Source organism: Sebastes fasciatus, chromosome 17 (genome assembly GCF_043250625.1).
Source record: "Sebastes fasciatus isolate fSebFas1 chromosome 17, fSebFas1.pri, whole genome shotgun sequence".
Classification (NCBI taxonomy): Eukaryota; Metazoa; Chordata; class Actinopteri; order Perciformes; family Sebastidae; genus Sebastes; species Sebastes fasciatus.
In genome coordinates this window covers 9,572,789-9,598,249 of record NC_133811.1, presented here as the reverse complement: position 1 = coordinate 9,598,249, position 25,461 = coordinate 9,572,789, and the positions used below count along the sequence as shown (strand labels likewise).

The 25,461-nt window shown below is 42.2% G+C and overlaps 1 protein-coding gene across 1 annotated transcript; it reads left to right on the top strand.

Moving 5' to 3' along the window:
* Window positions 1-20,135, top strand: ube2ql1 (ubiquitin conjugating enzyme E2 QL1). The gene is made up of 3 exons (XM_074614549.1): window positions 1-255; window positions 1,089-2,055; window positions 15,511-20,135. Exons 2-3 carry the CDS (start codon window positions 1,309-1,311, stop codon window positions 15,640-15,642), a joined length of 879 nt encoding a protein of 292 aa, XP_074470650.1. The 5' UTR covers window positions 1-255; window positions 1,089-1,308; the 3' UTR covers window positions 15,643-20,135.
* Window positions 20,136-25,461: the final 5,326 nt, after the last annotated feature.

Below are 25,461 nucleotides of genomic sequence, written 5' to 3'. Positions count from 1 at the left end.
ACTGACTCACTGAGGAGGATTACCGGAGGCTGCTTCGTCCTCGGCTGCATTAAAGCTGGAGCTGCCGCAGCTGCACACACACACACACACACACACACAAGTCAGAAAAGGCTCTGCTCCTCTTCCTCACCGCAGCTCCCTCCGACGGCAGGTCGACTGGATGGTGGAGCCATCTCTTCTTTTTACGCACGGTGTCCGGTCGACATAACGGGATATAAAGCGGACATATACTTTGACCTTTCACCGGTCTATACGGTAAGCACGGGCTGCTGTCGGTGTTGCTGGTCTAATATTGGGTCTGTGTGGGCGGTAGGGCGCACATAAAGGAACATGTATGATATTCTTATTATAAGGACTGATATTTTTGGACGCATCATGGTATTTTACTCCAATATATTCCAACAGTTTATGGTGCATATATCTTTATAGAGAGTTTATAGTGACCTTAGTAATATTTATGTGTTTTAATTTCCCATAGCCTATGCTACTATATTCTTCCTATACATTTCCTTTAGGGGTCTAGTGCGTCTAATCATTAGGATACTTTGTTATAATAACCTTGTGATGCGTAATGGTGTTTTTTTTCCTCCCATCATTATATGATTTTCGTGCTATATTCCTGTAACCTGTTTTCTTTCGCTATGATCATATGCACCTTTCTGTTAAAATGCATTTTGATACCCCTCTCCATAGCCTATGCCACTATGTTCTTCTTATACATTTCCTATAGGAGTCTAGTGCGTCTAATCATTAGGATCATTTATTATAACAACCTTGTGAAGCATCATTATATGATTTTCGTGCTATATTCCTGTAACCTGTGTTTTTTTTCCGCTCTGATAATATGCACCCTTCTGTTAAAATGCATTATAACATCACCTCAGTGCTTCTGCGTATAAACGCATCGTCCTATCACTGAACAACTGCAGTCATGATGTCGAATCCACTTGTGTGTGGGGGGGAACAAAAATACTGAATTCTATTGATTATTCTAACAAATCCAAATTTATTTTTTGATGTTGTCTAACAAAAATATTCATCTAAACTTGCAAATTTGTGTTGTTGTTTTTACTGTTTTTTGTCTCTAGTCGAGATGATGCACTGAAGGAGACAAACTGGACACAGGTCGTGTTCATCCTGAGGCTGCAGTGAAACAGGAGGAGAGGGATTGCAGGTTCCAACAAGGTTTAACACTCAACCACCATAAAAAGGTCTTCTAGTTGGTGACCGACTTTTTTAAAGGGTGATTCTTGCCCCTGTGCGGGGGGATCATCGGCAGGAGGAAAACATAGATCTATAAAACAAATTATGGCCACCCTACTGCGGAAGATCGGTCTGATCCGCCTGCACGACCGAGACACCGAGGATCCGAAGCACCATCAGGGCTCGCTAAAGGGGACTAAAGGAGGCAACCAGAAGAACAACGCCAACAAACACTGTCAGACCGCCAACGAGACCAACAACATCCTGAGCACGCCGGAGATTAAGGCGAGGAAGCTGGACCAGCAGGGCAAGGACAAGCCGTCCGGCAAGGATAAGGATAAGGATAAGCAGCAGGGCAAGGACGCGAAGGAGAAGCAGCAGACTGGAGGAGGAGGAGGTGGAGGAGGTGGAGGAGGAGGTGGTAGTAAAGCGACCTCCTCGATACCTCCGCTGGCGCCTCACCGGCAACACTGCACCCAGGTCCGGACGCGCAGGCTCATGAAGGAGCTGCAGGAGATCCGGAGGCTAGGGGACAACTTCATCACGGTGGAGCTGGTGGAGGACAACCTGTACGACTGGAACGTCAAGCTGCACCAGGTGGACAAGGACTCGGCGCTGTGGCAGGACATGAAGGAGACGAGCACCGAGTTCATACTGCTCAACGTCACCTTTCCCGACAATTTCCCCTTCTCGCCGCCGTTCATGCGCGTCCTGACGCCCCGCCTGGAGAACGGCTACGTGCTGGACGGCGGCGCCATATGCATGGAGCTGTTGACACCCAGAGGATGGAGCAGCGCCTACACGGTGGAGGCGGTCATGAGGCAGTTTGCGGCCAGCCTCGTTAAAGGACAGGTGAGGTGAAGGGCTGGTTGGTGGGTGAGGGGGTCTTTGCATGGAGTATTGTTAAGGCAGGCTTCTCGCTGCCTTAAAGGTCCCATATTGTCAAAAAAGCGAGATTATCAGGTTTTTTACATTATAAAGCAGGTTTAAGTGCTATATAAATACTGTTAAACTATCAAAACGCTCAATATACGCAGAAATACACACAGCCCGTATTCAGAAACTGTGTGTTTGAAACAAGCCGTTATAGGATTTCCGTCCATTTGTGATGTCACAAATCTAAAATATTTAGACCATTACACAGTTTTAAAGGGACTATTTGTAACTTTCAGAAATGCTTGTTAACAGCGACACCTGTGGCCGTTAAGTCAACGAAAGTCAGCGTCGGGCTCGCGCTTGTGCTCGCTCTACATAGACATGAACGAGCATCGCTCAAAACAGTGAGGCGACACACATCAGCTAAAACCACAATATCACTCTATATTTCAGCTGCTTGGCAGTATTGTTAGCTGACCAGACGAATGTCTCTCCATGAATCACTGCTGATCCTAGTGTTGGCTTTGAGGCTGAAGCAGGAAGAGAAACGTTATCGCTTCCGACCGCAGCCGGAGAGAGACACCCATATCGTAAAAAGTGAGATTTTCAGGTCTTTTACATTATAACAGGTTTAAGTGCTATATAAATACTGTTAAACTATCAAAACGCTCAATATATGCAGAAAAACACACAGCCCCGTATTCAGAAACTCTGCGTTTGAAACAAGCCATTAGGATTTCCATCCATTTGTGATGTCACAAATCTAAAATATTTAGACCATTACACAGATTTAAACGTAAACATACTAAATGTATCCCAGTTTATTTCCTGTTGCAGTGTATGTGAATGACATCAGCTGACAGAAAGTAAACATGGACCCAAATTGTTGCCTAGCAACGCAATTCCTTTGCCATTCCGTTGAAATGCTCTAAAACGGAGCGTTTCAGACAAAGCGTGAATACAGGTATATTCAGACAGACAGTTTGAGTAAAATAATTTGTTTTTTGAACATGAAAGCATGTAAACATGTTCTAGTAGAAACACAAAATACAAACATGAACCTGAAAATGAGCATGATATGTCCCCTTTAACTATAAACTTACTTGTTACTGAATTAAACTACTGTAAGGCTGTGGGTAAAGCAAGAGCACGGTGGAGAGCTTCGTCTGTGCAACAGGATCCACTTTAATGTCTCCATTCAAGCGTAGGACAATTGAACACCGATAACCAAAAGGTGGCACATCACTTCTTACTTCATATCACTCCGCCAATCTTAATCATCACTCACCTTACAAGCACGTAATGTGCGCCATATTATATAGTTCTAGATCTAACTTAAGGAGCAGAATACAATATTTATACTGTATAAAATAAGTCTTTACAAAAATAAATCTAATCTTACAATATCATCAACCATCTGGCATGTCAGTCATCTCTAGTACATGTATGTTCAGCCACAGCGGCGACTGGTGGAAATGTTTCTAGGTAGGTCTGTGCCATATCCAATCAATTTCAGCAAACATCCCGGTATGATTTAAAGGGACTATTTGTAAATTTCAGAAATTGCTTGTTAACAGCGACACCTGTGGCCGTTAAGTCAACGAAAGTCAGCCTCAATCTCACGCTTGTGCTAAATAGACATGAACGAGAATCGCTCAAAACAGTGAGGTGACACACGTCAGCTAAAACCACAATATCACCTGCTTGCCAGTAATGTTAGCTGACCAGACGAAGATCTCTCCAGGAATCAATGCTGATCCTAGTGTTGGCTTTTCCTGCTTCAGCCTCCGGGGCTCCGAGCTTCCGGGGCTGAAGCAGGAAAAGTGGGTTGGTGCCGAGGCTGAAGCAGGAAGAGAAACGTTATCGCCTCCCGACCGCAGTCGGAGGGAACAGGGGAGACACCGGCACCCGGTCGGAGACGATAACGTTTCTCGCTGCGGAGCCCCGTCACAGCCATGACACGCGGTGGATGTGAGCAATCACATTAGGGCATTCATGCGTCATGCGTAATTAACCGCCATGGTGGACAACATATGTCCACCATGGCGAGGCTTTTTAGTCTAATATGATTGTTTAATCCTGGATTTCATTTGGTACAATTGAGAAAAAATGAAAATATGTTTTTGGTCATTTCATCTATCAAAGTCAACTTCATTTATTGAATGAAGTGTCATTTTTGGACACCAGTGGAGTGATCTCCCAACACAACATGTTTATAGGTAAATTTAGTGTATCCCAATACGCCCAAATGGGAGACAGTTTAACTTTTTTATTATTAAAAGACAAAATGATTGAGGTATTTGCTATATGTTTAGTCTATTTATAGCTTTTCAGTGTGAGCTATAGGTGCTGTACTGTCACATCGCAGGCCTGTCCTCTCCTCATTCCCCCTCCTCTCTCCTCTGAGCCAACCCATGATTGGGAATATTATTAATCTTTATGTGACTTTACGGCAGCCATTTCATGCGGTGCAAAAACCTCAGTATCTCCTTGATGCCAGTTCTTCGCTGCAGTCCCCGGTTTTGCTCTCCTTTTATTGCCTCCATAAATCAGCATCCTTTGACAACAAAGACCTGCTGCCATGCAATGGAGCAGTCCCCATGCAGGCTCTAACACAGTGTACTCCTATCAGATTATTCCAAAAGAAGGGATAAGACTGTTACTCCACATGTGTGATGATGGATGGAGAGACATTTGAATAAATAGAGACAGCAGGTAGCCTACCTAACCAGCAGTCCTCACTGATTTAGACCGACTGGATTATGTAATCCTGTCAAATCTGTTTTTCACATCCTCAGTGCACTGCAGCAGCAGCAGCAGCAGCAGCTCAGCAATTCCAATGGAAATGGCTGCATCTCCGAATGCACTCCAGGCTATAATCGTTTAAACTCTGAATAGATTTTCTATTTTCCACCCAGAAAAAGAATCACAGTTCTCTAATGTGTTTTCAAATGCTCACTTTTTTGTGTCAGATTCCAGTCATTTCATCTGCTGCTGCTTCTTTCTTCTCACTGGCTCTCTGTCATCTGACGTCAGCAGCATGACGGCGCTGTGGCAGGAGACCTTATGTAAACTGTCACTGGGTTCTCCTGCCCAACCCCCAACCCTTAGTGCTTTTTTTGTCTTTGATGATATAACTGAACATTATTCCCGAGTCCTCTGTTGTCATTAAGCATCTGCAACCAGGCGAGGTCATGCAAAAACTGTACCCACAGCTGAGAGAGAGAGAGAGAGAGAGAGAGTGTGTGTGTGTGTGTGTGTGTGTGTGTGTGTGTGTGTGTGTGTGTTCATCTTGATTTGCTGCTTGAGGAGATGAGCTAGCAGCTCCGCAGTGCTCCCTAATTATGGTGCAGTGTCTTCCCTCTCTAGTTTGCTAATGGAAACAATATTGATTAATTATTCCTGTGTGTGTGTGTGTGTGTGTGTGTGTGTGTGTGTGTGTGTGTGTGTGTGTGTGCGCACCTCTTTGTTCGCCTCTTTTGTGGATATGTGCAGGCGCTTGCTTGTGTTTCATGTCCTAATTTTTCTACTCTTCTCTCACGCATCGGGACAAACACAGAACTATATATAAACCTTAACACACAGGGATATATTTATTCGTCCGTGGGCTCCGGTTCGGTGTGACAGAAGTGATGTGGCTTGTTTAGAAGCTCCCTGCCTATTTTTAGTGTGAGAGGATACACACGGTGACAAAGCGGTGATGTGAAAGTCAACAGAGCCACACGTTTTCCTCACCTGCAGATGTGAGGGAACACACACACACACACACACACACAATCACACAAGCTGAGATGAGGTGACATTACTAAAGGTAATCACCAGTCTGGCCTTCAGATACTTACCTTCCAATTTTCAGACAAATCGCTAGCAGCACGGTGTAACCTATCTTGTATGACAAGTGAATTAAGTGAGTCATAGTGCCGTGCAGGTGGTAGAAACAGTTGTCTAGTGTTGCCAAACTCAGCGCCATGTTCGATGTAGGTGTCTTTGTAGTGTGAGCCAATTTGGTAATTGATCTGCACTGTTGTATTTTTGTCTGTACAGCAGTGTTTAGAAAGTACCATTTGGAAGTACACTCCTGGCTATAATCTATTCTCTCCTTCTCAATTTGCACTGCAGGCATGGCTAATTAGATTTCTTTGCAAATGTTTCTTCCCGATTCATTTCTGTAAACTGTCAATCACTTGTACTCACGTCGGCAACGTTTCAGACCTTCAGACCTTCATCGTGTAAAATTCGTCTTTGTTGTAATTGTTAGCCGTTCATCATTCATTTGAAAATACAAACGTGTTAAGTGTAGCTCGAAATGAACTACTATTAAGTGCTAAAAATGACACCCAGTAAAAAAAAAGATGTGACACTAGTTGCAAAGTGACAACGATTAATTTATGAAGCAAATATGCACATTCGCTGCTTCTCAAATGTAATAATATGCTGCTTTTCTCAATTTTATGTAATTGAAAATCAAAATTATAGTATAGTATTTTTGACAGGAGGATACAAACCGGACCAAACCAGATTAAAGGGGTATTCCAGTGATTTAGTGTGTCACTTCCATTACGTCTGGGGACTCACTAGAGACAGATTAAAACAAAAATGGTCAAAATTTACACATCAAAGGCCGAGACATGCAGACTTTTAGTCCCCAGTATGGGTTAAGCCTTAAAGACACCGGATCTTCCATTTCCCATAATGCAACTAAATAGTGCTTTTCATGAAATCCCTAATTCCTCTTACATGCCCACTTCTCTCAAAACTCACAACTCCAGTTTGTAATACAGACTTTCTGTTAAAAACGTGTAGTTTCCGAGGCCAGGGCTGAGACGACCCATGATGACATCATCAGGGTAATTTTCTCCAACTTTCCTTCAGAGCCACAGAAGACATTACACTGTTTAACCCATTTGTGCCCAAAGACTATATTTAGTATGATGAGGAAAAATGACACAACATTTGTTCTGAAACAAACAAAGTCTTGAAATTTGGTACGGACATACTTTGGGCACGTATCTAATAGTACAACTTTGAATTTTTTTAGATCACATGAAAAATTACACATTTATTAATGGTCAAAGTCAAGATTTTTTAAAAATGAGGAAAAACGCTAATATTGTGTTTATTAAATGTTTTATGCACAAAAATATGTGTGCATATCTTTAATATTCAACTTGTTATGAGTTCATAGATACCAAATACTTGATTGTGCTTCTTGTAGTTTCTGAGATACAGCCATTTTCTTATCATACTATATCTATCAATAGTATCTAGCTGATAAATTGTCAATTGTCCAAAAGTCCTCATCTCCACCATCCTCTGCACTCTCACTGTCAGGCGGTTCAATGAACATTTCTGCCATATCCACATCCTCTGATTATTTGAAATTAGGGCTGTCAAAGTTAACGCGATAATAACGCGTTAACGCAAGTTCGTATTAACCCCACTAATATATTTAATGCGTTAACACAATCTCGTGTTAACATCTTTCGGAGGTTGTAGCGGGCTCAGTTTTAAAGCTAGAGAAGATACTGGTATCATTTGAAACTAGAAAAACCTGAGGAATCCATTGGTACCAACCATGTCATACTAGCTTGTCACAAAGGAGGTTGAATAAATCTCCAAACTTGCGCTCAATTTTGGCGAGGAAAAACTGTTATGGCCATTTTCAAAGGGATCCCTTGACCTCTGACCTCCAGATATGTGAATGAAAATAGGTTCTATGGGTACCCACGAGTCTCCCCTTTACAGACATGCCCACTTTATGATAATCACATGCAGTTTGGGGCAAGTCATAGTCAAGTCAGCACACTGACACACTGACAGCTGTTGTTGCCTGTTGGGCTGCAGTTTGCCATGTTATAATTTAAGCATATTTTTTATACTAAATGCAGTACCTGTGAGGGTTTCTGGACAATATTTGTCATTGTTTTGAGTTGTTTATTGATTTCCAGCAATAAATATATATATTTGCATAAAGCAAGCATATTTTGCCCACTCCCATGTTGATAAGAGTATTAAATACTTGACAAATCTCCCTTTAAGGTACATTTTAAACAGATAAAAAAAATTATGGTTAATCACGATTAACAATGGAAAATCATGCAATTAATTGCGATTAAATATTTTAATCGATTGCGGCCCTAGTTGAAATATAGTATGATAAGAAAAACTCACTTTTCAGCCAAATGGTTTGACCAATTTTGAACATTTCTTAAGATTTTAGCTTAGGCAAGCCAAGATAACATTTCCACCAAACTGACTGAAATTTAAAATAACAATCGCCGGCACAAATGGGTGAACTGTTTAACTTACACAGAATTTGTGTGAAAACCCAGTGGAGTTCCCCTTTAAAAGTGTCCTGTTTTCTGATGGATTTCATTGTTCTATTGAAGTTCCTTTTTCATACTGCACGAAGACGAATGACAGCAAAGTGCTCCAGTGTGCAGATGGTGTGCAGACTAATGACGCTAACTTTAAAACAGTGGTATCATCCTTTAATGACCCCGCCAGTCAGTCCCACAGGGCTCTCCTTAATGATCCGATGAGGACGATGATGACATTGATCCCTGTTTGTTTATCCCGACCCCGTTAAGCACATGTCTGCGTTATGCAATCCCCTCCTCCCCTCCTCCCCTCCTGCCCCTCTGTGCTGCTTCCCAACATGCACTGGGGCCTTCCCTCCTCTGCCCATTGACTGATCTCCATTCACACGATTACCCAGCAGCCACTTTACACGAGTGTGCACCTCTCAACGAGCGAGCGCTTAGCTGAAATAGATAAACACTGACATGGCACTGTATAGGCCCGGGGCGCTCACTCAGCTGAGCGGCAACACACACACACACTCACAGACTTTTGTTTGCCCATTCTTTCTCTCACAAGCGGATATTTTTGCTTTCCCCCCTTCGTCTATCTTCGGATGCATCACACCGAGCCATTCTTGTAGATGACTGCGAACACAATGGCGCTAATTAATGCTCAATTTCCCCTTTTCATGCTGAGGTCATGGACTTTTGTGGAGAGCTTGTGCATCAATACACACATTCACAAGCACATTTTCACTCTCATTCACACACTCTCTTCCTCTCTCCTCCTATCATACTCTATGGCAAGCCATTTTAACATTTAATAGCTAAGCTTGACTATCCGTAATTAACATTAGAGATACCTACGTCGTCATTTTGACTAGTCAAAACGACAGTGAGAGATAACTGTTATTCGGTTCTGACTCTCCTAAATAACAGTTACATATATCTCAAACGTTATTATGACTAGTCAGAATTGTTCAGCATGACATTGCTCATGCAAGGCTTCCCATTGGATATTGGCCCAACAAAGCATCTGAACAGTGTGGTTGGATAGTTCGGTAAGCTAAAGATGGAAAGATATTCACCGATTCAAACTTCCCGGATCAATAACTCATAAGCAAAAACATTGTTAAAACATAAACGACGGCTCTTTCTAACCCTAGTGAGGTCGACAACGAGCTACAACCTCGTTTTAATCAAAACGAGCCTTTAGTCCTCCGAGCTGGACACATAACATTGGTCTCTATGTGCAGCCGGCTGTGAGACGAGTGGTCAGCGGCCGATGTGGATAACATAGAAAATGCTTTGGTAGAAATTTACAGCGTATTGTAGATTTATTGTCTCCAGACACACTTTATAAACCCATACAGCTGCAGTGCAGCAGCCATAGTATATTTGAATAGCTTCCGCCTCCCGTCCCATCCCGCCCCCCTTCTGACGTAATTATATCTGCAACGTCATTTCGCCCAGTCAAAACTCTTATTCAAGATATCTGTAATTGCATTTTGACTTATCCGTAACTCCAGTTAGAGATATATTTAATGGCTAGACAGGATATCCATTAGAGATATCTTCTATAAAATTTAATTTTAGATACCTAAAAAGGACAATGTAGATATCTACAATTGAGGGGAATTGAAGATATCTTCAACTGGAATTCTGACTAGACATATCCGCAACTGAATTGTAGATACCTGTAATGAGAAACCCCATACACATGAATGACAAAAGTAGTTTGAATTGTACTCGTCAAAATGTAATTATGGATATCTAAAATTAGAGTTTTGCCTAGTCAAAATAGAATTAGGGATATCTTGAATTAGAGTTTTTGACGTTGCAGATATCTCTAATGAATATCCTGTTTAGCTATTAAATGTTAAAACGGCTTGCCATACATACTCTGTCTCACAACCACTGTTTTTAGTATATATGTAAAGTCCATCTAATGTTTCCACACTCACACTGGGGAACAAATCAATGTGAAACGTGTACATGATGCTCACATTGGCTTAATGGCAACAAGATGAGGGTACGTTCCTCCCCGCCATCTATCACCGTGGTAATCACACTTCTTTAACATATTGGCGCCGTGTGAAGATATGCACAGTTACGAGGTTGCTCGTGATCTGAAAAGAGAACAACACATCCCAGCTTTTTTCACCGATGCTCTGTGACAGTAGCCAAGCGGGTGCATTATCTGTGTTTGTCAGCCTCGGTGTAATCTGTATTACAGGCCTCTGGCTGCACAGCAGAGAGGCAGAGCAGGTTTTTTTTTTGTAGACGGCACTGCTTAGATGACACCCAGTTGATTTGTTTTCCACTTTAAAAAGGCTTGTGTGGATCAAAGCGAGTCCCCGAGGAACGCTGCATACATCTATCTGGATGAGTCACTCGTTGCGTCATGCGTCGAGTTTCTCAAAAAGACGACAAAAAAAAACCCCTGCCGACAAAGGGAAAGTTTTCTTGTTTCATTGTCTTCACGCTGGTGGTGAGATCAGCCATATTTTTGCCTTTTTGATTTCAATATTGATTGAAATACAAGTCGAAACGGTAGGACGAGCTCTGTAAAATGTGTGTCTGTTTGAGAGAGACAAATTGAGAGAGAGAGAGTTTGAGTGTCGCTAAGCCCTGCAGTGAAATGAGGCCAGTGTTGCTACAGGAATGGAAACTGTAACCCTAATCTCCAGATCATTCAACGTTATCACCTCATCTCCCTTTATCCCCTGCATCACTTTTGACCCAAAATAGCCCGAGCAAGTACGCAATAGGACATGCTGATCATCCATCAGATGTCATAGGAGCAGAGAATTAAAACGCTGGTCTTGTGTTTTGATGTATCTTGTTGCATGGAGTTCAAAATTGCAGTCCAAAAATCCACTTCTTGTGACAACTTAAAATCTTTATCTGCAAAGATAATGCAGATAAACTGATATCTTGAGTCCTCATCTAAATCTTATATTTGGGCTCTTCTTTCCTGGTGTTGAGACATATATGTGAGGTGTTGTTTTTTTGGATCCAGGAGCAAGTCAGTGTTTTACAGGGATACACTGTCCAATGCATGCTGCAAAAAATACCCCCTATTTTGATCGTGCTTTTTACTTTAATACAGCTCAAACAACACCCAATGGCCACAAGAACTAAGCATTCAACTCACATATAGCACTGCTAAGGTGTGTATAAGGCCCACGTGTACAAACTCATAGAAGTGTTGCTAAGGCATAGATATATGAAAGACTGGCTCAGTGATACAATAGCTACTGAAAGAAACCAAAAAGAATAGAAGGAAAGAAGTCAAATAAATACCCAAAACCCAAATGCTATGTCTTTAAACCAGGAATTCACACTTTTGTAATCTTATTGTGATAAACTATCAGGGTTGTTCTTTGACCAAAAACCCTGAAGAATTCGATCAGGGTTTGATTTGGATTTTCCAAAATACAAAACAATGTATTTACTTTTTTTTTTTTTTTTGAATTAATCGACAATGTTGGGAAATAAGGCAGATTCACTTGATTTTTAAAGTTAAAAGATATAAAAGAAACTAGATTAATTAGCACTGACGCAAGTTAGTGACTCATCCCGATTTTCTTACGTAGGCCGATGTTTTTCCACTAGTGGTATCTTGTCACTTTACCTTTATATACTTTACATACTGTTTAACAAATTCTTCTCTATACATACTACATTCCTGTTTACACCTCTGTGTACATACTATATTACTTCTCATCATGCATATACACACTACATCCTGTTTACATTCAGTTTTCCCATCTGAAATACTGTCTTCAACAAAATTAAAAATGTACAATTAGACTACTATTTTCTATTTACTTACGTTTTTATTTATTTTAACTGAACCCAGCCACGCAAATAGTTTGGTTGCAGATGGTTTTAGTTGTCTGGGTTTTTAGATTTCCATCTCTGAGGTTTCTGCCAAGACCCAAATAAAGGTGTTGAGAGCAAATATGCATTGTGTCTTCCCAGAAACATTGTCCCATTTACTCTGATCCAAGATCTCTCTGGAGCTTTTGAAATAAGAAATTGTCTCTATGAAAACTATTGTCAGTGGGTTTGTATGGACAAACATGATATAACATGTTAGTTTGAGTGTTTAGAGGTGCTGGTGGGCAGATTTAGTTACCTTTGGACTGAGCCAGTCTAGCTGTTTCCACCTGTTTATATGAGAGTGGCATCTTCAATAAGCGCACTGTCAAACTATTCCTTTCAGCACCAGATGGAAAGGGAAACCTTGTGTGTATCAGACAGTGTCACTATACATACCAATGTTGAACTCCTGGGTCCTCAACAGTGGGATAATGGCTCCATTTAGCCAGTGTTTTCCTCCTGAAAAAACTGTGTGCAGACCATGGATGTCTAACAATATGAGGGTGTTTATCTGCACTGCAGCATGCAGAGGAGCTCAGCAGCTACAATGATTTCATTAGTATTGGTTTCAGTGGAGCGGAGTGGAGCGGAGTGGCCTCAGTGCCATTTTCTCCCTGCCAACAAACGTTCTGGGTAGAGAGAAGTGGTGCAGTGTTACAGAGCGTGTACAAACAAATACTGTAACCTGACATGTTACACAGCAGGCGAGTGTCCAGTGAGTCAACTACAACAGAAACTCCAGTTCAGCCGCAGTATGACCGGAGATCTACTGCGCAGTCAGACCCGTTTCCATTTGTGATGTTTCTGTGATTTTTATAAATGAAACGACGCACTTCAAACAGTGACATTTATATGAATCACACCATTGTCATGGCTGTGAATCTATCAGAGTGTAGAAGACAATTGTTTCTGTTTCTATTCATCCTCCCACGCACTCTTCTTCTTTAGGGAAGACTTGGCACCGCTGCCAACGACAGAATAAGCAGCTCTATCGTCACACCCACACCTTTTTTCTCCCTTTTTTTCCCCCGCCCTGTCATCCCACGCTTATTATTAGCTTCAGCGTGTGAAGGAGGGTGGTGCCTGGGTGAAAATGTCTCTGTGAGATGTCACGGTACTCTGAGTGGGATGCTTTTCACACCGAGCACAACAGAGTTACATGCTCGTATAGTTAATTTCTGTCATATTTACAACCCCTTTCGTCATTTAGTGCAGTGGGTTGGTTCTGCTTTTCGCTTATCTCCCCGTTGTCCAGCGTAGCGGAGGGTATATTTTCACTTCTGATAGGACCTGACATCTTAAAAGCCCTTTCCCTGCCTTTAAACATCGATCTAATGTTGGCCAACCTGCATTCAGACCACTTGTCCTGTCAACATCTCCCCTGCAGCAGTGCATTCGCCAGCAAGTTCATTCATGTGTCTCTCTGTCTTCCTATAGTTTGTCTGACTTGAAACATTTTTTTACAGGATGACAAGCTTGACAAACCACTGACAATCAAGAGAACCATCTTTCTTTTGATCTGACAATGCTTATCCACATCAGACGAATAATAATTTGACAAATGCTGTTTTTTTTTAATATGACACATTGATATTCTTCCTTTGACACAAAAAGCAAAATCAATGTCAAAATGAAGACTTTTCTTTCCTCCTACTTATATCCAATTTGAACATTTCTGGTTGCATCTTCTCCGGTGTGACTTTCTTTGTTTTATATGATTGTAAACTTCTTCATCTTTGGGTTTTGGACTGTTCATCAGACGAAAATTAGACATTCAAAGATGTCACCGTGGCCGTTAGGTAATCGTGATGGCCATTTTTCACCAGTTTCTGACACTTTACTGGCCAAACAATTAATGGATTTACCAAGAAAATGATCGGCAGATTCATCAATACCGACTATAATTGCAGCTTTAAATAGATGCTACAATCACCTAAAAATTCTACACATAGCGGCCTTAGAGCAAACACAACCACGGGACTTGGAAGAACGCCTCTATCTCCATTAATTTATGGCAAAACAAAAATACATGATTCACCTAATGGCAGACATCCTTGATTTAGATCGTAGCCAACAACTAATCAATTGTTCTTTGGCTCAGGGCCTGTTTGTCTATCCAATTTTGTGAACATCATTGGTTATTTTGGAGGTTTTTCTTTTGACAATCAGCCAGACAAACAAATATATTGTGTGAAAATAGCATCTTTGGCAGATATTGTTGTTTTAGGCAGGCTGTCGCCAGGAATTTGGAAATACTGAGGTCATGAGTCCAACTTCCTCCAGAACAACACCTTTCTACCAACATCTTGGACTAGACACACAAAAACAACAACATTTGAATTTATCTTGTTTCTTTAATTCTTACCAAGACTAAAGTGTTTCAACATAAAAACAAGCATTTTATAAATCTTAATTTAGGAGAAAGCGAATAAGCTTCCCAAAATGTTGAACTTTTGCTTTAAAAACCCATGTTTGTAGAATATAAACTCTCCTCGGGTCTTTAAAACCACCAAATCCCCCAGAGACATTATGAAAGACATGACCTTGGTGTCCTTAATGTTCAAGCTGTTCTCATACACTGTTCGTAGCTATACTTAGGAAAAGTAATGCACTGTAATTCGTATATATATCCCACAAATTCAATTTGTATGTAATCCATGTAATCTTGAACCAGGAAGTATCCTAAAGAGCGACAAGCGCCGCGTAGGGAAGAGGTCGGGGTGGATCAAAAAACACCAAACTTTTGCCCGGGAGACCGCTGTTCAGATCCCGTCCCTTAACTTCCACACTTAAGTTACGCCACTTCTTCGATCTTTTCCTAAACCTAACCAAGTAGTTTTGTGGCCTAAACCTAACCAAGTTGTTTCCTGTGAAGACGGAAGTTTATTTTGAAGACTGTATGCATGTAACGAGTGGAAATTGAGACGTGTTGCTGGACATTCACAGGAAAACACAGGAAAAATGACTTACTGATGAATTGTTTGTGAGATATCATACGAATCGTTGTATGAGGGTACGTTGTAATGTTAGCTACACCTCTGTCATGGTGTCCGCCTATGCACCTTAGATGAGATGAGGGAATATTGATGTCTTTTTCCAAACAAAGCATGAACGTGTGTAGATCCTAAAGGAAGGAATGAGTCAGTTTCGTCCCATTAGTGGACAGTTTGACGGCATCTGTATTTTGTGTCTCTCCACACACTCCTAACCTCATTTCCTTTCTCTATGTATCTCCTCACAGGGGCGTATATGTAGGAAAGCAGGGAAGTCCAAGAAAGCTTTCAGCCGCAAGGAAGCCGAGGCCACCTTCAAGTCCCTGGTGAAGACCCACGAGAAGTACGGCTGGGTGTCCCCGCCTGTCTCCGACGGCTGAACGCTCGGCCGCCGACCATCCGCCCCCCCCCCTCCGCGCTAGCCGGACGAAACCCAGCTAGTCCCCCGACACGCAAAACGACACACCACGCTAACTCAACAATCTCCCATCTTCACCTTTTGCTGTTTTCACTCAAAGATTTTTTCTTTTGTGTGTTATTATTCTTTTGAATTATTTTATTTTTTTTGGCCCTCATCTCCACCGAAACTCTCGGAGAGCAGACACGCCGCCGCCATCATTGTCACTCCTCCACCAAGACGCGACTTCCCCTCCCTCTCGCTCCAGGGAGATACTTTCCCCCATTTTGGAAAGACCCGAGAGGGAGGTGTGTGTGTGTGTGTGTGTGTATGTGTGTGTATGTTTGTCACTCCATCGGACATCAGCTGGGAGTGTGTGTGCGTGCATTGGAGTGTGCGTTACTGTCGGTGGATTTCTTTTTTTTGTCTTAACGCACACCCGTGCACGTCTAGGATAAACCGGACAGTGTGGACTTTTCCACCCATGTGAAAGACTACTGAATGAAGGAGATTCATCACCCTCTCCTCTCCTCTCCTCTCCTCTCCTCGCCATCCCATCCTTCCTCTCCTCTCTCCCTTCTTCTCTACAGCACTGAACTGGCATCACTTCCCGCCGTCTCTCTCTCTGTAGCTGTCAGGTCATTTACATATAAATGAAGCTGTTAATGTTTAATAGACGGGCAGCGCACTGGCGTTTATACTCACTCATTCACTCCTTCATTTCCCCTTTCTTTTGACTGTGCCGTTGCTCACAGTTCAATGCAACAAGATTGTAATTTACATGGAGCTGTGCTCTCTCTCTCTCTCTTTCTCTCTATCTATCTCTTTCTTTAGCTCGCTCGTTCACTTTGTTTCTCTTTCTTTCTCTTCCGTCTCTTGTGGCTAAATTTAGAGCTCACTGTTGCGTAGATGGATTTCTAATGGAGAAATTAAAAAGTCACATGTTGCTTTTATGCAGAGACTCTGTAGGATATATGATAAATAGAATGACAGTCAATCACCTCTCGTTCTTTCTCTCTCTACTCTCATGTTATCGTGTGTGTGTGTGTGTGTGTAGGAGAGGAAGAAGACTGTAATTCCCATGATTTAGATACCAGATGGTACAGCTGAAGGCCAGGCCTCAGTATGTGTGTATGTGTGTGTGTGTGTGTGTGTGTGTGAGCAAGGGAGACAACCCTTTAAACAGAGAAGAATATGATTTACTGTGAATGACACTATAAGGCCTAAAGGGAGTGCTGTTTGTTTTTTTCGCTGAATTACTCGTCGCCGTCTTGTTCCACTTTCTATGTCAGCTCCTGATTATTAGTACTGTAAACACATGTGTGTGGTTGTGACTGAATATCTGTCTCTCTCCGATCCATGTAAAGGTCAGTAGAATATATACGTTTCGGACGCTCACACACACGCACTGTAAAGCTCGCCCACACACAACACACAAACTCGTACGCGTACACCTGCTGCTTCGAACACCCAGAAATGGAGACAGACAGACTAAGGGCTCGGGCGGCGCTGCCTGCCGCCGATGGAGTGGTGCTCTAAATGAGCGTATACGCTTCAGAGCCCGCCTGATTGATGTCTGCTGAAAGAGAGAAAAGCAATAGGGAGAAGAGGAGGAGAGGAAGAACAGAGGGGAGAGGAGGGAGCTTTGATCACTATACCGGCTGCTTCTGGAAATGTCAGGTGGCTTGCAAAATGTCCGAAGACAGATATTATTTGCTTTCCCCCGCTGTGATTACTTAAGAGACACACAGTTCCTGCGTTCCAACCTTTAAGAAGGACTTTATGAATATCTAATATTAACTCTACGGCTGCAGCAGCGTCACTCTCAATCAATCGGACGCCTACTAGCTGCAGACTATCTGTCCGTCCAATCCAGTGGGCTGTTTGTTTTGCTATCTGCCAGTTAAATGTCAGAGGGAAAGCTGCTAATTGGTCTGACATTTCAGCAAAGCGTCATTAGAGGGGAGCAGAAGGATGGAGGATGTCAAACCTCCCGCTCGGCGCTGACATTTCGCCACTTTCTGCCCGTGCCCTATATTTTGGCGGGGAGGGCGAGGAGGGTAGAGGAGGGCAGATGGGGTAGGTGTGGAGAGACAGGGGTGTGGGAGCATCTCGAGCTCTCAGCAGGGCCCCAACCGTAATCCCAGCCCGTTCTCATTCCCAGGAAGTCAAATACTGAGGCTTTGTCACAGATGGCGTAGTTCGATACGCTATGAAACGCACCGGGCGTTCCATTAACTCCAATGTAAACCCATACGTCGCAAGCAGTAAACTCTCTGAGAAAGTGCGCCGGGAGTGTTGTGTGATGTAGTTTAAAGAGCGAAAAGAGGCACACAGGGCGGGTGGGAGGGGACGTGGACGGGTCCAACAAATGCAAGACTTTCATCCAGGAGAACCTGTTCATGTCCCGTTGCGTCACGTTACAATCAGCTGTTCGTTCGTGTCCCGAGTTCACAGCGTTCAGTGTCATTTTCACCATAAAAACGTAATAGTTTTAAGCCAAACCATGTAGTTCTTTGCTAATGTGACACCAAGGCTAACTATAGGGGTTTTGATGTAGAAAATAAAGTGACGCCAAGGGGCGTGACCAGGGGGTGAAAGTAGATAGAAGTTCCTGTCGGTACTACTAGGCCCAACTATCATCGCTTGATATTGCTCTCCTCACACTCCTCCCAGCTTCATGCATCCCTGAATTAAATACCTGTATGGTGTAGAAAGAAATTAGAAACACTTGACATCATGTGTAGCAAATTATTTATTGAAATGGTGAAAGTGCTGCAGAATAATTTGTAAAATGTTGACAAAACTTTTCAAGTTGTTATTCCGACCTAAGGGGGCATTCATGGGGATTTTTATGAGGAGCGCGGTCAGACCCCGCGGATCCAAGCGAGTATGCAGGTGAAGTGTCGTTCCCCGTCTGAAAAGACCTTCATGCGTGTAAAAACGAACCGAAAACATAACCTCCTTGACGAAGTAACTAACTGTATGTTGACCTGATGTTAGCAGATGTGTTTCCATAATGGAAATGCGATCGTGAGAGGCGACGGGTTGTACGTGGGTTTTGGCAGGTCGCTGCTGTCCCTTTTTTCCCGGTACTGCGTATCGGCACTGAATCTCTTAGTGGTACGGAGTACCGGACCGTACCGGCCTACTTTCACTCCTGGGCGTGACAAAGCGGCGGTATGTGACAAGTTGGAATGAGAACGTGTTAGTAATCCTAATGCAGGATGTTTAAACCGCTGTACTGAAGCTGCGCTGCCAGCATGTCGCGTTTGACCGGGGCTGCGCCGCGTTTTCAAAGCCCGCCCTCGTGTCGCGTTTGTGGTCGATAACAAAATGTCCGTCTGTGTGTGAGTGCATGTGTGAGCAAATATGTGTGTTACGCTCCCATCGTGTGAAAAAAAACAGGAGAGTAAAAAAAAAAAACAACACACCATCTGGTATGTGACCATGTACGAAAGCGTGTTTGAATTTGGCTAGTCATTTCAGGGTCGATCGTATAGTGATCTCTCGGCTCGTCAGCGGAGAAAACTGTAAACTGAATTATTATTATTAAGACAAAATATCTCAAAAAGCTGAGTGTTTGCTGGTTTCAAGAGAATCATTTTGTGATATAGTTTAGATTGGTAGTTTGCAGACACTAACTGGGTGAACTGATTATGTTGTATTATATCTGCATGTGATATGTGATTGGTAGCTAGCTACTGTATATCTTTTTTCAAGAAAAGCAAGAAAAAATACGGGGGGTGAAAAACAAAAATGCAAATGCTTCTCTTTTCTTGTTTTCTTTTTTTGGGAGGTTCTGTATTGTATGTATATTTCTTTTTTCGTTCGAAACGTCCTAAAAAAAAAAAATGTCACATTGTGTTATATGAATGTTTGTGTTTTAATTTATTTGTGGTTTGCCAAAATGAAGATTTGAAGCATGTTGCAGGTATTGTCACAAGAAAATGAGAAGAAAAAAAAAACCTTACTAAGAATGATAGCCTATGTATTTTGTGTGATGGGGGAAGGTGTGTTTATTTGGGGGGATTTCAGGGAGTAAAGAAGGACAAAAGGTTGCAAAGCCTCAAGATTATAAAAGGGAGTATTTTCTTCATTTGGGAGTTCAATTAAGAAAATGTCTACGCTCCCTTGAATACTTCCTAGTCCCCTCCGTGATGTCACTACTGTCCCTTCCCCATTGGTCCTGCTCTAGACAGTGATTTGGCTTATGGGTAATGCAGTCAACACAAAGAATCTGGACTGAAGTTTTCCCCAGTCACAGATCAAGGATCAGTATGACCTCCCTGTGCTTCAAATCTCACTCGTAAAAGGGAATGTGCACATCTGACCTGTGATCAGTCACTCTGGGCGACTTTATCCCACTCCTGACTTGAGTGTTTGGTCGAGACCGAGGTCTTAAAAGTTCAAAAAGGTGAAAGGTCGTTGCAAGACCAAACAGGAATGTGCAATAAAAGTTACAGCTTATTCGAACTCTGCTTGTTTGGATTGTGGTTTTGTTTCACATCTGCATTATGAGCTAATGTCACACCTGTGCTGCCTGCGTTTTAATGACCTACTTCAGGCTTGCTGTGTCCTCCGCGTGGCCCCTGCATCGTCCTACTTTCATTTACTGCAGTCAGACAGTGAGATATTGTCTCTAACATCCTCAGTGAGGACAGACTGTAATCATCCATCCTCTGCTCTTGGGCTTTTATCAGACGGCCTCCAGCTTGATGGAAACACAGTGTTCCCGCTCTGTGTGTGAAGTGGTCGCCCTAATCTGACACGGGCGCCCGTAAGTGGATGTGTTAAAGAGAGCGTGTGCACGCCGGGTCATGCAGAGAGATTAAGGTCGCACTCCTGCGGAACAGCACATCCAAGCAGTTTTGTGAAGGTTAAAGGGAAAGTTCATTTATGTGGATGTCCAATCAGTGCTGATGGTAAATTAAATAAATTCACCAGTGTGTGCTATGTTGACCGAGAGAAAGCTGATTTCTCCTGCTGCGGAGCCGTCCTAGCTGTGCCTTCATGTACCAGGATGCATTGTGGCGAGATCGCTATGTCTGATAAATAAACTAATAAACTCACAAAATGTTAACGAAGGAAATATTCTTACACCAAAACGGAAAAATACAATCGTACACCTTCTGAATTCAAGTTTCTCTCTTACACCGAACTAAGACGGGCTTAACTGTCTTATTAACTCATCGTAAAATACCCTTCATCTACCCTTAGTTCATCGTGTAATGACGGGTACACAACACACGAGAATTCCCCCAACGGTCAGCAAAGCCCAGATTTTTTGGTGGTTCTAAAGATTATCTTTCCAGATATTCCTGTGGTGTGAGGTATGTTTAGAGTGTTTTTTACATAAGATCTGCGCAGAAGTTCATCCCGGCCACACCGATTTCAAATCGTAAATGTTAAACGTTCAATATTTACAATCTAACAGATTGTATTCATGAACAACAAGAGTCTCGACTCAAAAAACTCTGCAAAAAATCTCTTGCGATCGAGCGAGAATTTAGTGAAAACAAACATGGTGGACGACGGGCAGCAAGAATTAGCAATGTTAGTTATTGCACTACTTTTTACTGGAAATTCATGAAGCAAAAAGTATAATGATGGAGAAAGTCATAGAGAAATGTTTCTGCTTTGCGTTTTGCATGAGCTCATGCATTAGCCGCGGCTGCCATGATGACAGTGGTTGTTCTTCTGCTTCAGTCAGCTTGGTTCCCACTTGGCTATCGTTCTTTCTTTCCCACATGACTGCGTCATCGGCTGTCCTCAGGGTTCCCCACACCCAACAGGAGATCTGAGTGTGGTGGGCTGTTTTGGACAAATCATTGCTCACCACACACTGAAGGAACAAAACTGCTAAATTGATCATAACATGTCATTGTTTTTGGGGTCTCTCACATTTTAAAAATCTTTTAAGATTTGAAAAATCTTTTAGTTTGGTTCCAGCTTTAAGATGTCTTGGTTGAAGGAAATATTCTTACACCTTGGTTTGTCTTTTCCAGTTTATATTTGGGATCCTGGAGAAGGTCTCCAGCACACCTCTGTCCGAGTGAGGAGGGAAACTTTCATGCATAGTAACGAGCACACGGCTCGCTCTTTCAGGGTTGTCGTCGGCAACAGCATCCAACAAAAACTGCCCGCGCTGACGTTCGTTACAGCAGAATGATTCCATTATTTCTGTTGGCATCGGAGGGCAATTTCAGCAAAAGCTCCACCAGTCGGTGTTTGCTCTCAGCAGCTCCGGTTCTAGAGGGTCTCGGCCGCCACAAATCTTTCCCGCCTCAACTTTTCGCTGTTCAGCTGTTGAACAAGGACGTTTTTGAGTGGCATTGCACTCCACAGCTACCAAAGCTGAAGTAGCACTCTGTAGTTCTTCCATATTTTCCCGCTGTAGAATAGGGCTGAACAGTTTTGAAAAAATTGCGGTTATTTTGACTGATATTGCAATTGCGATATGATTTGTGATATAAGAGGAAATTATCAATTTACATCATTCTCATTTTCATTGAAAAACATTGGTTACGGTGGGATTTTTTTTACGGGGATCTGTACCAAACAAAGATGTTTCTTAAATCTGTAGAATATCATGTGTAGGCCAGGACATCAGGCCAGCCTTCAACAAATATTGCACCTCCTATGATTTGAAAATTGCAGTCAGCCATATTGCGATTTTGATAGAATTTTGATTAATTGTGCAGCCCTATAATGTAGAACTGCAGCTTTCTCAGTCGATACAGCAGGCACTGAGGAATTTATTGCTTCAATCGCCTACATTTACCATCAACACTGATTTGACCCCCTCGTAAAAAGTGGCAAATTTATCTTTTACATTAGGTGCACTGTAGAAACAATACTCATCGTTAAGGAAAATTCTGTTTACATCATTTCTATCACTAACGATAATTTTTTAGGGAGTTTGAAACATCAGTAGCATGGAGTCCATTATGAGCAAGGATGACAAGCAGACTGGTTGCATACAAACATCCAGTTTTACTTTGAACTTTAAAGCCTCTAAACACCCACACAGGTGTTTTCAGTTAATCTGTCTGATTAGACCTCGTCTCAGGACTGTGTGGGCGTGTAAAGACTGTAATTGATTGACATCTTCCTCAATCTCAATGCGTTAGCTTTGTTGCACCTGTTGGGGCGGCACAAATTACACCTTTATCGTTCTTATTGGCAGATGACCTAATAAATGCTCATCATAGCTCCACCTACCTCCAGAGGTCTAATCAGCCAGAATAACTGAAAAAGCCTGTGTGGGTGCACAGAGGCTTTAAAATCCTGTCTGTAATCTGTCAATTGTAAATACAAATCAGGATTTTGCAGACTGACCTTGACCTATCATAGTTGTGCCACCACCCATGTACTGCTATATGCAGTGAGGGATTATGGTTTAAATATTTTTATTGAAAGCATTTGTGCAAAACTTTTGGCATTTGTACAAAACAGGGAACTGTTTACATTAAATAAAATAGAAAACAGAGAGAGAGAGAGAAAGGAACAAGAAAACAGAAAAGGGGGAATAACCCCGTCACACCACCCATTCACCCACCCCTATATTAAATGCTTCAGTTTAATCATTCAAGATTAATCTAATTCTCTCTGTGGGTAATGTGTCAGTTAGTTTTGTGATCTACAACTTCAGTGGAGGGACTAAAGTGTTTTTTTGCTTTACTATTAGCTCATAGGAGACAAAGTGTTGTTGAGAAGTAGTCAATTTACTTAAGTGCCTGGCGTGATATCGGGTTGGATATTCCCAGTATAATCAATTTTGAATCTGGCTCCAGTGGGATTTTCAATACACTGGAGAAAGTGCAGAATATTTTGGTCCAAAGGCTTTCTATTTTGGGGTAAAAATTGATGGTTAAAGTGGCTTTTTGGAATTGATGCAGTGAGGGATTATAACCTTTCTAAACATTTCTGGTGTGTTCACTTTTACTGTCACTAACACAGAAATGGAGTGGAAAATATGGCTAAAACAGGGTCTATCTGTTCTTGACAATGTCACAGCGTTCTCAGGTATAAAGTTGTTGAGTAACATGTTATCAATAATTGACAAGAATGATGGGCAAAACCTAGGCTGTTAAAAAAAATCCATAAAACAGCAGGAACAACAGACGATGAATCACCATGAACCATATTGTATCACTGCAGGGTCGCTCCACCCACCTCCAACCTGAGCAGAGGTCTAAATCACATAACTGAAAGCACCCTGTGTGGGTGTGCGGGGCATTTAGGGTAACTTGGTTTTCTTCCAGTGAAAATCAAGTCGTTTTCTGATGAAAATATAGTTGTTGAGGGAACAGGAAGTGCTAAAATGCTCACTCATTTCCGGGTTTTGGGACTCATTCCTGCACCACTCTAAACTCAGAGTATACAGAAGCTGAAGACGCTCTAACATCTGTTTCACTGGGACTTTAAATGACATGGAGGCATCGTTAATGTTATTAGTTACACCTGTGCTTGTCCTGCTATGACTCAAAATGTCAGTGCTATGAAAAAGTCGTGTTTGTACGGTAGATGTGAAGCTACAGCATAGCATAAAGATAAATAAATATAAATATAAAGACTGAAAACAGCTGACCTGGCCCTTTCCAAAGGTAACCGACTACCAACACCTCTAAAGCTAATTAACATGTTAATTATCATTTTGTTTACGAAAAACCAAAGTGTAAAAACTTGGTTTTACAGGGGGTGAAGTAAGGTCATGGGAACTGATATGGATACACACTCTGAAGTCAAAGTTCAGTCTTTGTCAGCAACTCTTCAGCAGGTGTTATAGACAACATTGCAAAAACTAAAGTGAACACACACGCTCACACATAAACACACACATTGCTATCATCATTGCTGACATATCCCAATTAATTGATCCCTGAGCACTCATGTTTTTGTCTAGTTGATATTTCTCTGCTGTTCATTAGAGCGGGAGAGAGGCGGAGCGGTGCACGGATCAGAGACAAGCGAGCAAGATATTGATGACACCGGGGCAAGAGAAGAAGCTTAATTTTACTGATTAGCTAACTCAGTGAGCATACAAAACATCCAGCTCTGTGTGTACGTACGTGTATTTGTTTGCACTCCTGCTCGAGTGGAAGCAACAGACAAAAACATTCATTATTCAATTGTGAGATAACAAGACACAATCCCCTGAAGGTTACCTTGACACACAAAACATCCAAAAGAAATGTCAGCGCAGCAGCTCCGAGAGACAGAAAGAAAAACAGCAGGCAGAGTGAGACGAGAGCGAGAGAGAAGAGGAAGGTGACCGTCACTGTGTTTATGTATTCAGGTTATTGCTTTTAATCCCTCAAAAAAAAACGACAACCCCCCTCCTGGAGGAATCTGTTTATATGATTTGTAAAAGCAACACGCAGCGTGATGAAATAGCGCCATGACAATCTGAGAGATGCGAGCATATGGCACCTGTTTTCATGGGGCAAGCTTAGTCGGAATGAGATTTTAATAGGGGTTGAGGTAAAGGGTGATAAACTGTTTTTCTCTGGGCGGTGTCGTACCTGGAGTATTGTTTTATTCAGGATTATGGATGCAGTGGAGGGTAAAACTTCCTAAACGCAGTCTAGTCACGTTTGTATCTGTGGATACCTTCATTTTCAGAGTGAACATACATCTTTATGATAAAGCTGGAGGATGCGTCGCTGCAACTAGTAGCACACTGGGTTGGGATAGAAGGATACGTTTTGAAGTGAAACAGAATGGGTTCTTTATAGTCGCCTGTAGATTATAATCTGTCATTTATTTTACGCAGTGCCCCTGCAAAACATGTCTGTTT